This window comes from Canis aureus, chromosome 26 (assembly GCF_053574225.1).
Source record: "Canis aureus isolate CA01 chromosome 26, VMU_Caureus_v.1.0, whole genome shotgun sequence".
In the NCBI taxonomy this organism is placed as follows: Eukaryota; Metazoa; Chordata; class Mammalia; order Carnivora; family Canidae; genus Canis; species Canis aureus.
The window spans coordinates 8,711,567-8,724,522 of NC_135636.1; the positions used below are offsets into that span (position 1 = coordinate 8,711,567).

A 12,956-nucleotide genomic window follows, 5' to 3' on the forward strand; every position below is an offset into this window, starting at 1 on the left:
TGTAGAAAGGCCCCAGTTGTAAGTCCACCCCCATCCCACATGCTATGGTCTGAATACCCCCTAAAAGGATGGGCCATTGGCAACTGATCACATGGATCACTGGTGATCACATGGACAGGACAATCACATACCCTCCTGCTCAGGCCAGCTATGATCCACTTTCACCCCAGGAGGGGCAAGTTAGACGTGCACATTTGCTACTGAGCTGGGGGCTTATAGTTTATTTACATGCAGAAATTTATTAATGTAGTAAATTACAGTATACAGTGGCCCCCTGCCACTTGCTTTTCCTTCTCAGAGGCAATCATGCCTCCCTTTGTGCCATGTTCTGCAGATTGTTGTTTTAACGATATATATGTAAGAAAATTCCATTGTACTGATAAAGCAGTGCTTCATCCTGTCCTATGACTGCCTAGCTGATAAGAAAGGAAGGGAGGGAGAATAGAAAAGCTTGCCTCTATCTGACCCTAGTCCTTGCTCCCTTAAAGGCAGAACCAGAGGAAAGGAGGAGAATAGCTATGAGCACCTCCTAGGAGCTAAGCATGGCCCTGTATTTAACAACTATTCTCACTGTCCCACTCATCCTGTAAATTAGGTACAATCGTCCATCTCACAGAGGAGGATGCTAAGGCTTAGGGAGGTTTTGCAAAATCACATGGCTAGTGGTGAATTTATTCATTAATGCAACAAACATTTACTGAATACATACCAAGTGCCAATCTTTTTTCTAGGCTCCAGGGACACAGCAGGGAACAGGCAAAAATCCCTGCCATCATGGAGCTGATGTTCTAGTGAATAGAGACAGGCCAATTTTGAAAACAAAACAAAACACAACAACAACAAAAAACCTAACTAAAATGCACAGAATGTCAGATGGGGACAAGTGCTGTGAAGAAAAACATGGGGAAGAAGATGAAGCTTGCAGGTGTGTGCAGGTGCTCTTCCAAGAGAAGGTAGTGTTTGAGGTGTGATGGAAACTCCTCTGTAACTGTAAGCTGAGGCACACATTTGCCTGGGGTGTTCCAGGAAAAATTAAAGAACTCAGTGGAGCTCAAGGATGGTGAGATCAAAAAGGAAAAGGGTGGGCTCTACACCAGATCATGGCAAGCACATGGCAAACCAGTGGAGGGTTTTGAGCAGAGCACAACAGGATCCAGCTGGTGTGAACAGTGTCACTTTGGCTATTATGTTGAGAATAATTTGCTGGGGCAGTGGGGAAAGGGGGCGGGAGAGGGGTGATGAGCAAGGGTTGATGCCAAGGTGGAAGCAAAGACCAGAGAGGGGATGTTGAAATACTCGAGTGAGAATGCCGGTGCCTCACAACTCAGCTCAGCAGAAGTCAAGTGGAAAGCAGCAGCCAGGTTCTGGATTCTGAAGGTGGAGCTGACAACTCTGCTGGTATAGGAAGTAAGAGCAAGAGTCAAGGTGACACCAGGGTTTTGGGTCCAAATAAGTGAAAGGCTGGAGTTGCTGGAGTTACTCAGATGGGGAAAGTATGGACAGAGTAGTTTGAAGGCAGGTGATTATGGTGCTGGGTGGGAAGCACCTACTAGGTAGCCAAGGGGTGACATCCATCAGGAAGCTAGAAATGAATTTGGAATCTAGGAGATTCCATCAACAATGTTAGCTATTTTGTACATTTAAAGCATAAATTCACCAGAATCGTTTCTGGGGGGTTTTGGGGGGTTTTTGTTTTGTTTGAAAGACAGGAGGTTGGTCTTTACATTTATTCTATTGTCCACATGGCTAACAAATTGTCCCAGTACTATTTCCCCACTACTGTGGTCATCAAGTTTTCATAAATGTGTGGATCTCTTTCTGCGATCTCTAATTCCTTGTCCTGATTACTGTATCTATGAGTCTTTAGTTGGGCAAATCTCCCCACCTTATTTTTCTTCTTTCAAATTGCTCTGGCCCTTTGCCCCCTTGTATAAATTCACACCCATATTATCAACTTCAATAATATTCCTATTAGGATATTGATTGGAGGAGAATTGACTTCTTTATGTTATTAACTATTCCTATCCAAAACATGGTATACCTCTTCATTTATTTAGGTCTTTTTTGATGTCGTTCAGTAAGATTTAATAATGTACCCCATAATAGGCTTGGATATGTGGTTCCTGGGAGGGAGGGGGGTTCCTTTGAGTACTGTCTTCCTCTTGAATAATACTTTTAAGAGTATTTTCATTCTAATTGCACACTTGCCAATTTATCTGTTTTGGTTCTGTATTTTACCTAACTTATTATTTATATCTTATATCTTACTATTTATATTTAGTATCTATATAAGTCATTATCATTACTTCTTTATGCAAGTTTGATTTTTTTCTTAGACCTACCAACTTATTTATGCATATATTTGTTCACTTTCTTGTATCTTGGCTCTTCAGATGAGATATTCTTCCTTCTGCCTAGAGTACATTCTGGGGAATTCCCTTTATTCAGGGTTTATTGATAAGCTCAGTTTTTGTTTGTCTGAAAATGCATTCATTTTTCCCTAGATATTAAAAACCTGTTTCCCGGGCAGCCCAGGTGGCTCAGTGGTTTAGCACCTACCTTTGGCCCAGGGCATGATCCTGGAGACCTGGGATCCAGTCCCATGTCGGGCTCCCTGCATGGAGCCTGCTTCTCCCTCTGCCTGTGTCTCTGCCTCTCTCTCTCTGTCTCTCATGAATAAATAAATAAAATCTTAAAAAAAAAAATAACCACCTGTTTCCCTGGGTACACAATTTTAATGTGGTGCTATTTTCTAATATTGAAGACATTCTACTATCTCTGGCTACCATAGTAGCTACTGAGAAATCATTACTAGTTTAATCTTCAGCTGTTTGTAGGCAACTTGCCTTTTCCAATTATTTTTCAGATCCTCTCTTCAGCTTTGGCATTTTGCTTTCATTATGATGTGCTTTTCTGGATTTCTCTGTGCATTTATCCTGTTGGGGATTCACTGAGTTTTCTAGATCTAAGAATTGGTGTTGTCAACAATCCTGAAAGCTGTCAGCCATGATCTCTTCATATATTGCCTCTTATACTTCCCATTGTCTCCTTCTAGAAGTCTGATTAGACCCAACCGTAACTGTTAATTGTTCCATTATTTTTTTTGCCTCTGTCTTTTTGTGCTGAATTTTGGATAATTTATCGGTATTGGTCCCCCAGTTTGCTACTTCCGTCTTCAACTTTGTTATGATATTTAATTCATCCAATGAGCTTTTAATTATAGTTTCACTTCTAGATGGTTTGACTTTTTTTTCAAATATCACTATTCACTTTTATGGTCTTTTCAAATGTATCTTTTTACTGTAGACATAGTAAGCATAGTTATTTTATATTCTTTGACTGAGTTAAGATATGAAGTCTTTGAGAGTCTGATTCTGCTATATATTTTTTGTTACTGGTTTTCAGTGATGGTGCATGTTTCCTTGTGCATTTGCGACTTTTGACTGTGAGTGCATATCACTTAGAACTCTGTGTGCATTATTTGAAGTTTGAGTTGAAGCTCCATCCTTCAGACCTGATTTGTGTTATTTCAGCCAGTTTCCAGGACACACTACTAATCTGAGACCACTTTTAATCAAATTCTCCACTTTGTTTGCTTTATTCAGTCGACTGGTAAACAAACATAGCTTTTGTCTGAAATTGCACTCATTATCTAGGAGGTTTTGAAGCTTTTTGGGATTACATAGATAATTAGTATGGACCTTAAATGAACACATGCTTACAAATTCTTAACGGCTTTGTCCACCTTCATTCCATGCTGAAGTTAAAAAAGGCTAGTTTCCTTACTGTCCCAGCTTCAGCAGTGGTTTTCTGGCTCATTCATCCTTATAATGAGCAACCCAGTTTTATACAAAAGGATCTAATACTTCCCTCCTTAGGTGGAGGGAGTATTTATCTTCTGTTCTTTGCAAAGCTGTCAAAACAGAAGCAGGAGGTCTCTAGAATGTAGCAAAAATCCTCAAGGAGAAGGTGGCATCGATTCCTGCTGTTTTCCTAAAGTTTCTGATTTCATTTGGATAATATTCTCTGTACAGTCCTTAACTTTTGTGTTCACGTGTGTGTATCGGCATGTTGTTTTCATCCAGAGGACATCACTAAGGTTTTTAATCCACCATAATGGCAAAAAATGGAATCATTTAATTGATATACACATTTTTAAAGAATTTTATACATGTTGCCCTGCTGCTCTCCCACAAAATTATGTCTATTTACATTACATTAATCAGTGTGATGAGCAGAAACCACAAATTCTAATGTCTTAGGCTGGCTTCTTAGTTTAAACATTTCAACTGGATTTAAATGTGAAGCTTTATGAAATCTAAAATAGTGAGCTATCTTTTTATCTTTTTCAACAAAAATAATAAGGAATAGATTATAGGATAGTTACAGTCTAGTGAACAACAACAACAAAAAAAAAAACAGGAAAAATCTATGCATATTTTGAAGTTTAGAAGACCATTTTTTTTTTTAAGATTTTATTTATTTATTCATGAGAGACACAGAGAGAGAGAGAGAGGCAGAGACACAGGGAGAGGGAGAAACAGGCTCCATGCAGGGAGCCCACTGTGGGACTCGATCCCGGGTCTCCAGGATCACACCCTTGGCTGTAGGCGGTGCTAAACCACTGCGCCACCAGGGCTACCCTAGAAGACCATTTTAATAGCAATGGTTAAGAACAAATCTGGGCATTGTGGCTTACTAACTGCTTGACCTCCAGTTTCTCATCTGTAAAATGGACAAGATAGTGGCTATCTCAGAGTTGTAAATAAGACAATACTAGCAAAACATAGATAGAGCCTGACAGAAAAAGTATTCTCGAAACTAGCAGCAGATATTAACTTACTCCAAGTGACTCTACTAGTGGGTGGGGCAGTTGAGATTAAAACTCAAGTCTGCCTAAATCCAAAAATCCATGAGAAACCCTTTCAACTTGCAGGTTGTTGTGAAACTTAAGAGATTGGTTGTTCTGGGACATCTCCTCAGCAGGATAGATTTTCTTGGGGCCCACTTCCTCACCATAAAGCCCTGTAAGACAAGGAGTGAGGTCCCTCCTTACATGTGATAAAATTCATAAACAGCCTTTTTTCAGTGGCCAGGAAGATGGCAGACATTCAGACCAAACATGCTTGTCAAAAGCAGCCAACCATCTTTCAGAATAAGAAGAGGGTCCTGCTTGGAGAAACTGGCAAGGAGAAGCTCCCACCATAGTACAAAAACATCAGTTTGGCTTCAAGATGCCCAAGGAGGCCACAGAGGGCACCTACATCGACAAGAGATGCCTCTTTACTGGTAATGTCTCCCTCTGAGGGTGGATACTGTCTGGTATCCACCTTGTAACCAAGATGAAGGTGCATAGAACCAGGTCAACTGCTGAGACTACCTCCACAACATTCAAAGGGACAACAGCTTTGAGAAATGCCACAAGAACATGTCTGTGCACATGTACCCTACTTTACATGAACACGGGATGTCCAGATTGGCGACACTCACATAGGGCGAGTGCTGGCCCTTGAGTAAGTCTGTGTGTGTGCTTCCACGTGCTCAAAGTCATGAAGGCCACTGGCATCAAGATGCAATTCCAGAAGTTCTGAGACTAGACATCTCCCCATACCCCAAAAGAAAATAAAGTTATTTTCCCAGGGAAAAAATTGATAAACATTCTGGGCTTACTTAGCTACATACTTACAGAAGATAGATGATATTAAGCTTCCCAAACAGCTTCTGGGTAAATTTCCTAATGAGGTTTTTGATACAATAAATATCCTGTGATTCTGTTCTTCGGCAATGAACCACTTCTACTTTTCCTCTTGGAGAAGTGAGCACTGACATTTTTGATTCTGTCTCAAAAAGAGAGAAAAGAGTTCACCATTAATTTGAGATGACAAGCCAATCTAGTTACAGTACTTACTAAATCAGACATTAATTCAATTTCCGTATGGTCAGAGTGAACATGGTATTTGAATACTGGTGGGACACATTTTCTCTTGGGAGTTGGTGGGAGGACTGTCATCGCAAACCAGCCACATGTTTCTCTCCAGGAGAATGATTTTTCTGAGAACTGGCCCATCTAGAAATTTCTGCAACTACACTCTTTGTTCCTAACAAAGCTACTTTAATACTCTAACAATAGGACTGAAAAACACTGAAAGGAGTTATTTACGGATTCAGAATCCTCTTTATTTAATTGGCCACCATGGCATGTGGTCAAGAGTTACAGGGGAAATACTGGCAACTTCTGCCCATGTTCCAAATAGAGTTCCCCAAACTGGAGCCCTAAAAGCAATAGTCCTGAGAGATATTTTGAGACAGAAAAAAAAAAAAAGTTCCATGGTCAATTAAGTGTAGGAAATGCTGTTTCTGATGGCCTTCCTGTGGGGCCACCATGCCCATTAGAGTCTTTGAGAAACTCCATAATAAAGTACCTCCTTTCTTTGTATAGCCCAGCCTTTCCCACAGCTTTTCTGAGGAGAATTTCTAGTGACACCAACAGTGGAGAATCTAATGTTTCAGAAAGACACTTTGGGGAATGCTGCTGACAGGAATAGCAGGCCACAAACTGATTTCAATCTCTCTTTTAATGTCTCAATATGTGTGTGTGTGTGTGTGTGTCTCTCTCTCTCTCTCTATTTCCCTCCTCCCTCTGTCTGTCCCTCCATTCCTTCTTTTTTTCCTAGGGAAAATCATTTTATTATGTATTAGCCAGTATGCTCAAAACAGGCATTACCATTCACCACTGTGCTGACCCTAGGAACAATATGGAGCATGGCCAGCACCCTGGAAGGCTGCCTCATGGCCCCCCCAGTTCAGTCAACCCTTCAGAGGTAACCACAATTCCCACTTCTACCACATAGATGATCTTTGCCAAGTTTTGAGTATCACATGAGTGGAATTATATAGCGTGTGTGGTTTTCTTTCAAAACACAATATTATATCATTTGGCTTTTTGTTGTTATTGTTGTTGTTTACATATGTACATCCTTACATAATTTTCAATGTGCCAAAGTACCAAAGAACTTGGGCACTGCAGGGGTCTGACACGGCATGAGACAAAGCCCCTCCTTCATCAGATGAGCAAAGTGAGGCCCATGAAGTGAAGTGACGTGCCTCAGGATACCCATATTTGGTCAGAAACCAAACCTTGGGCAGTTCTGGTCCAGCCCCCTGGCACTCCTCCCATTGAAGCAGCCTGCAGGCTGCCTCTGTGGGCAAGGGTCCCCTGCCCTCATAGTCCACTGCTGTTCATGAACTGTAGTCTGACTGCTCTTAGCCATCAACAGTTGGATGTTAAGGGTGCAAGGTGTAGGGTCAGGCAGGGGGACTTAGCAAGGTGGCAAGTGGCCATCAAGAATCCTTACCTAGTGGCCTTCTCCTTCGTGAATTCAAACCACCCTCAACTTTTGCAGGCCTCCATCAGCACCTGCAAAGCAAACACAGCTCTTGCAGATGCCCTACGTTGTCCAAGGTCACAGAAACTGAAAGGAGGGGTTAGAAACTGCCAATTTTTCATTTACGATGGAAAAGTCAACAGCCAGATGGTCCAGATGTTTCTGCAGCCCAGTAAGTTAACAAACAAGTCATGTAGGCTAAATACAAGTCTGACTTCCTCTTCTTTGATAGAACAAGGTATGCTATGTGGCCACTGCCTCACAGCCTTGGTGTCAGGGTAACTGAGGTGAACCGGGGAGCATGTCTACTCTCAATTCTAGCCTCGTGTTGTCTTGTGAAAATGTGAGCTCAGAATGGCAGGTCTTCACCTTCTGCAAAGGAAGAAAACCTTAATATTTACAACAACATCCCCAAAATCAGAAATAGCGGATCAAAATTTTCTTCACAGTCTGAAGACGTAAACATTTCTTTAAGCTGGTTTAGCCTCCACACTTCCCATGGCAAAGCCATCCATAACACTCTCTCTTTACAGAATAACTGTAAGGAAAGCCCAGCTATCAGGAGGTGACACGGGGCCATGGCTATGGAATCAGAGTACCAGAGATGAGACCCAGTTCCTAACCCCGATTAGCTGTGTAACTTTGAGCAAGTTACTTTAACTCTCTGTGCCTCGGTTTCCTTATCTGTAAATCAGAGATAATACACATATTGTAAAAGGTTTTATAAATGAGTTGTTATATGCAAAACACTGAAAGCAGTGTTTGACATGTGCTCAGTAAATATTGGCCATATCATCATTAATATTATTACTATTGAGCAGGAATGTTCTCAGGATTCAAAATAGTAAACATCAAAAAGTCACTTGAAGCTCCTGAGGTCTGGGGGACCTTCATCTAACTGCAGAGATGTCAAGCCAAGGAAACTAAGAGAAGGCTAATGCTTAGGTGGCACCTTCATCGTTTCCTGGGCATCTCTATGTTGTAGACAACCATAGGACCAATCAATCCCCTTTGCAACACAGACTTTCTTTCTTTGATAAACAAATACACCTTTAAAAAGTGGCAGTCAAGTTTTGATGAACTGATAACATTTCCTTTCTAAGATGGCTTTACATAGCCCAGCTGCAATATAAGCTGATTTCATGTTCTAACGCTAATGTCAATCTTCCTTAACATTTAATTTTAAAAAGTATTTTTAAATACAGCAATGCATTCTTCATTATATCTTCTCAATGCATAATACTTTCTCAATGTGAAAAACATAAAACTTTATATACAAGGCTGAAGTTGTGACTTTTTATTGTGGCAAAATATACAAAACATAAAATTTGCTATTTTTATCATTTTGAGCATATGGTTCAGCGGCATTAAGTACATTTACATCACTGTGCAATCATCACTGATACCCATATCCAGGCCTTTTTCATCTAAAATTCTGGTGTGAAACTTTTTGGACCAACTGAAATCTCCTCTCCTTTGGGTTTGGCATGTATATAATTTCAGACAGTATCTTCTATGTTAGGGGAAACACAATACATGCTGGATGGGCACAATGACCCAGGAGGAAGATATTCCATACAGGGTTTCACCTGAAGGCTCCTTACTCCCAAATTGGAGAGGAGCAACAAGCAATAAAATGACAGTATTATTTCAAAGGAGGCAATCAGAACCTGGCTGACTACCATCTGAGCAATTAAGTATTCAGTAATATTTTCCATACTCTCTGTGGATGTGAAATTAGGTGCCTTCTACAAAGACATGGCATTAGTAGAGACAATAAATTTTCATATTTGCAAATATCTTTTACCTACTTTGGGTAGAAATGGACATTAATAGGTCTATATTCTTGTCAAAACTAGCCATAAATATTGTCATTCCTGGTTTTGGTTTTAACTTAAAAGCAAAACTGGAAAGAGACTTCCTGTTTGTGAAACATGATGTTGTAAGCTAATGCTATAATTATATATAAATTTTCAATAAAATAAAACAAGAAAGCATAATTAGATAAATGAGCTTTGGGAAAAAAAAGGAAACAAGGAAAGGAGGAAGAGAAGAAGCAAAGGGAAATCTCCCACCCAGGTGGCAGTGACTTTGTGTACAGAGGCTCACTGGAATCATCAAATGTGATACAGGCCCTCAGGGCGAGAGTTTCCACCCTCCATGCCAAGAGCAGAAACCAAGAACTGAAACTAAAGCCATGCATACAACCTGGACCTCAGAGGGGTGGATTTCTTGATAAATGAGACTAAAAAAACTGAACCCACTAGCCCATGGAAGTGGTTAAGCAGCTTTCTCCACCGATAGCTCTGGGTAGAAAACAAAAGAAAACAAAACCACTTGTGAGGAATCCAAATCCTAAGCCAAAGTAGCGTGTATCCCAACCCATGCTACTTGTGTAGTGTGGAAGTCCCCAGGAACTTCAGATAATAATCTGTGAAAGAGATGATGACATAACTATGTTTACAATTATTAGAAATGTAGAAAGAGAAAAGTCGTGAGAAATAATTATGAAAAAGAACAAAAACTTTAAAATGGAAAATATGGTTATTAAACTTTAACTGGATGGGTTAAAAACATTAGTCAAGATTGAAGAGAATAAACTAGAAGGCGGATATGAAGAAATTTTCTAGATAGAATCACAGAAATATATCGAAATCACAGAAAGAAAATATAGAAAGCAATGAAGACACAGGTAAGACAGAATAAAAAGAACATCTATGGGTATAGGAATTCCATCTACAACTTATAGGAATTCCAAAAATAAGTAAATAAAATGTTGTTTGATAATAATGGCTAATGATTTTTTGGAACTGAGGAAAGACCTCAATCCTCAGGGGCAGAAAAATAAAAATAAATAAAAATAAACCCTAAATATTTAGCAATGAAATTACAAAACACTAAAAACAGAAAACCTGAAAGCAACCAGGTAAAAGATAAACTGCCTATGAGAGAATAAAAATTAGACTAAGAGTGTATTTCTCATCAGCAACAGTAAGAGCCAGTGGCACCGGGGCTGGCAAACTTCCTCTGTAAAAGGCCACATGAGAAATCTTTTAGCTTCATGAGCCACATGTTCTTTGTGCAACTACTCAGCTCTGCTATTATAGCATCATAACCAGAAACAATATGAATACAAATGAGCATGACTATATTCCAGTAAAATTCTAGGATTGCCTAGGTGACTCCATTGGTTTAGCATCTGACTTCAGTACAGGCCCATGATCTCAAGGCTCCTGGGGTCGAGCCCCAAATTGGGCTCCAGACAGTGTGGAGTCTGCTTTTCCCTCTGCTCCTCCCCCAGCTCTCTCTCTCTCTTTAAAATATTTTAAAAATATTCTACTCATGGACACTGAAATTTGACTTTTATATAATTTAGTGTGTCCTGAAATACTCTTTTGATGTTTTCAGTTGCTTAAAAATATCTTAAGAGAAATTCTTAGCTCATGGGCCCTACAAAAATAGTAAACAGGCTGAATTTGACCTATGGGCTACAGTTTCCCAATCACCAGAATAGGATCTTTAAGAAAGTAAAGATAAAAACAGTCTTTAACTTAGAATTCTTACCTAGCTAAACAATCACTAAGAGATGAAAGTAAAAAAGAAAAAAAAAAAAAAGACAACCTACAACAAAGATAGAAAGAAAATATAACTCCAAGAACCTGGCTGAAAGAACCCGTAAAAGATGTGAATAAAATTAAAATCAGAAGGGAGTGAAATATAAGATAAAATGCTAGGGAGAGAAAAGCAAACAAGCAGGTTTATCTAAAAAAGCACACACAAAAAAGAGTAATAATGATTATAAATTTTGTTTAAAAAACAAAAAACTGGATCGAATTACCAAACAATAAAAACTTGTGAGATAGAAGGAGACAATCAGCAATAAAACATTCTAAGTGTGTTTCTGAAAGGAGGCTAGATTAAACTTAAATCAGTTAAGTATAGTTACAAGTTTAAGGGACATCACAAAAGGGAAACATTTTTTTTTATTTTAATAGTTATTGGTTTATTTTGTTAGGCGACTTTATTTCAGTCATATAAAATCTCATTCAACTTATTTAAAATTTGAAAAGTGAGATAACTTACAAATATTTAAATAAGTACATAGGTAGAACAGAGCTATGGCAAATATTTTTATACTGGTTACAAATGACTTCAGTTAACGTTTTCTCAATAGCACTATTTACGGAGATAGATTTAAATACATAAAATACACACATATATTTATACTTATGACTATTTTTTCTGAATACCAAAAGAGCCTTGCAATTGTAAAAATTTCTTAACCAGTGAGCTATCACACCACGAAGACAGGGAGGAAGCCCAAATGCATATAACAAGTGAAAGAAACCACTCTAAAAAAGCTACATACCGATGCAAATGACACAACATTCTGAAAAAAAGCAGCCCTAAAAATTTTTTAAAATCAGTGGTTATAGGAGGCAAAAGGAGAAGGAGGAATAAATAGATGGAGCACAAAGGATTTTTAGGATGGAAAAACTATTCTTTACCATTCTATGATGGTAGATACAGGTCACTAAATTCCATAGAATGTGAACCCTAATGTTAACTTGTGAATAATGATCTGTCAGTGTAGGTTCATCAATTACAAAAATGTACCACTCTCACGGGGAATATTGATTGTGGGGGCAAACGGGACGGCAGGTGTGAGAAACAGAAATTCTCTGTACCTTCATTCAACTTTTCTGTGAACTTAAAACTGCTATTTTAAAAAGTCTTTTTAAAAAAAATTCTCTTCACTATTTGCTTGCATAAAATTAGCTTTTTCTTTTGAAGATAGGTCAAGAATTACACCAGCTAACATTTACGGAGCACTTTACATAGATTTTCTCCTTAATGATGATAAAATAGATACTATTCTTTTTGTCTCACAGCTAAGCACCCTGGGGCTAAGAGAATTGATGTAATTAAGGCACATTTACAAAAAATTAAGCATCTGTTTATCTGACCACAAGGATGGTTTATTTGCTAGTACTTTGATGATTTATTTTCATTTTTTTCTATTATTTGGCTTTAAGATGCCTTCAGTTACTTCACTTGTGCACAACTGTCCAGATAAAAAAAAAAAAAAAAAAAGAGACCTCCAAGACTACAAAACCTAGAACGCAACGCGGCGCCAGGCCACCTAGGAACGCAGCAGCTCGCCCCTTGGCATGCTGGGAAAGGAAGTTTTCTGGCCTACCTCTCTGCCCCGACCCCAAGCCTCCGGATCGGAGCTTTGTTCCTTTTGCCCTTCCCCGGAGCCACGGTTCGACCGACCCACCCATCCTCGCAAGTCCTCCCAGTTCCGGAGACTGACCTGGGGATGCGCCCCTGGCGCCCCGGACTCCGTCCCCGCGCCCCTGTCGGGCGAGCCAGCACTACCCACCTCTCCCGCAACTCCGAGACACTGCTCTCCGAGGAGGACGCTCAGCCCGGTTACCACAGAAACGAAGTTGCCGGCGTCACGGCGCGTGCGTGAAGTCAAAGGTCATGCCAGCAACTTCCGCTTCCTGTTTTGGGATCTCGCTTGTTGTCGGAAATCCCTGGGATTCTGTCCAGCCCTCGGGGTCT

At 39.7% G+C, this 12,956-nt stretch overlaps 1 protein-coding gene and 1 pseudogene across 8 annotated transcripts in view; one reads left to right on the top strand and one right to left on the bottom strand.

Moving 5' to 3' along the window:
- CFAP61 (cilia and flagella associated protein 61) overlaps positions 1-12,924 on the bottom strand; it is a 276,395-nt gene extending 263,471 nt beyond the window's left edge. For 7 of the 8 annotated variants that reach the window (XM_077871992.1, XM_077871989.1, XM_077871994.1 and 4 more), the window contains exons 1-2: positions 12,703-12,856; positions 5,687-5,837 (exon numbers count right to left, since the gene is read on the bottom strand). In XM_077871992.1, coding sequence (XP_077728118.1) covers positions 5,687-5,829 — 143 coding nt within the window. In that variant the 5' untranslated portion in view covers positions 5,830-5,837; positions 12,703-12,856. Of the gene's footprint in view, positions 1-5,686; positions 5,838-12,702 lie in introns of all 8 variants that reach the window. The other variant, XM_077871988.1, reaches the window with a different exon arrangement.
- On the top strand, positions 5,087-5,591 carry LOC144297856 (small ribosomal subunit protein uS17 pseudogene; annotated as a pseudogene).
- Positions 12,925-12,956: the final 32 nt, after the last annotated feature.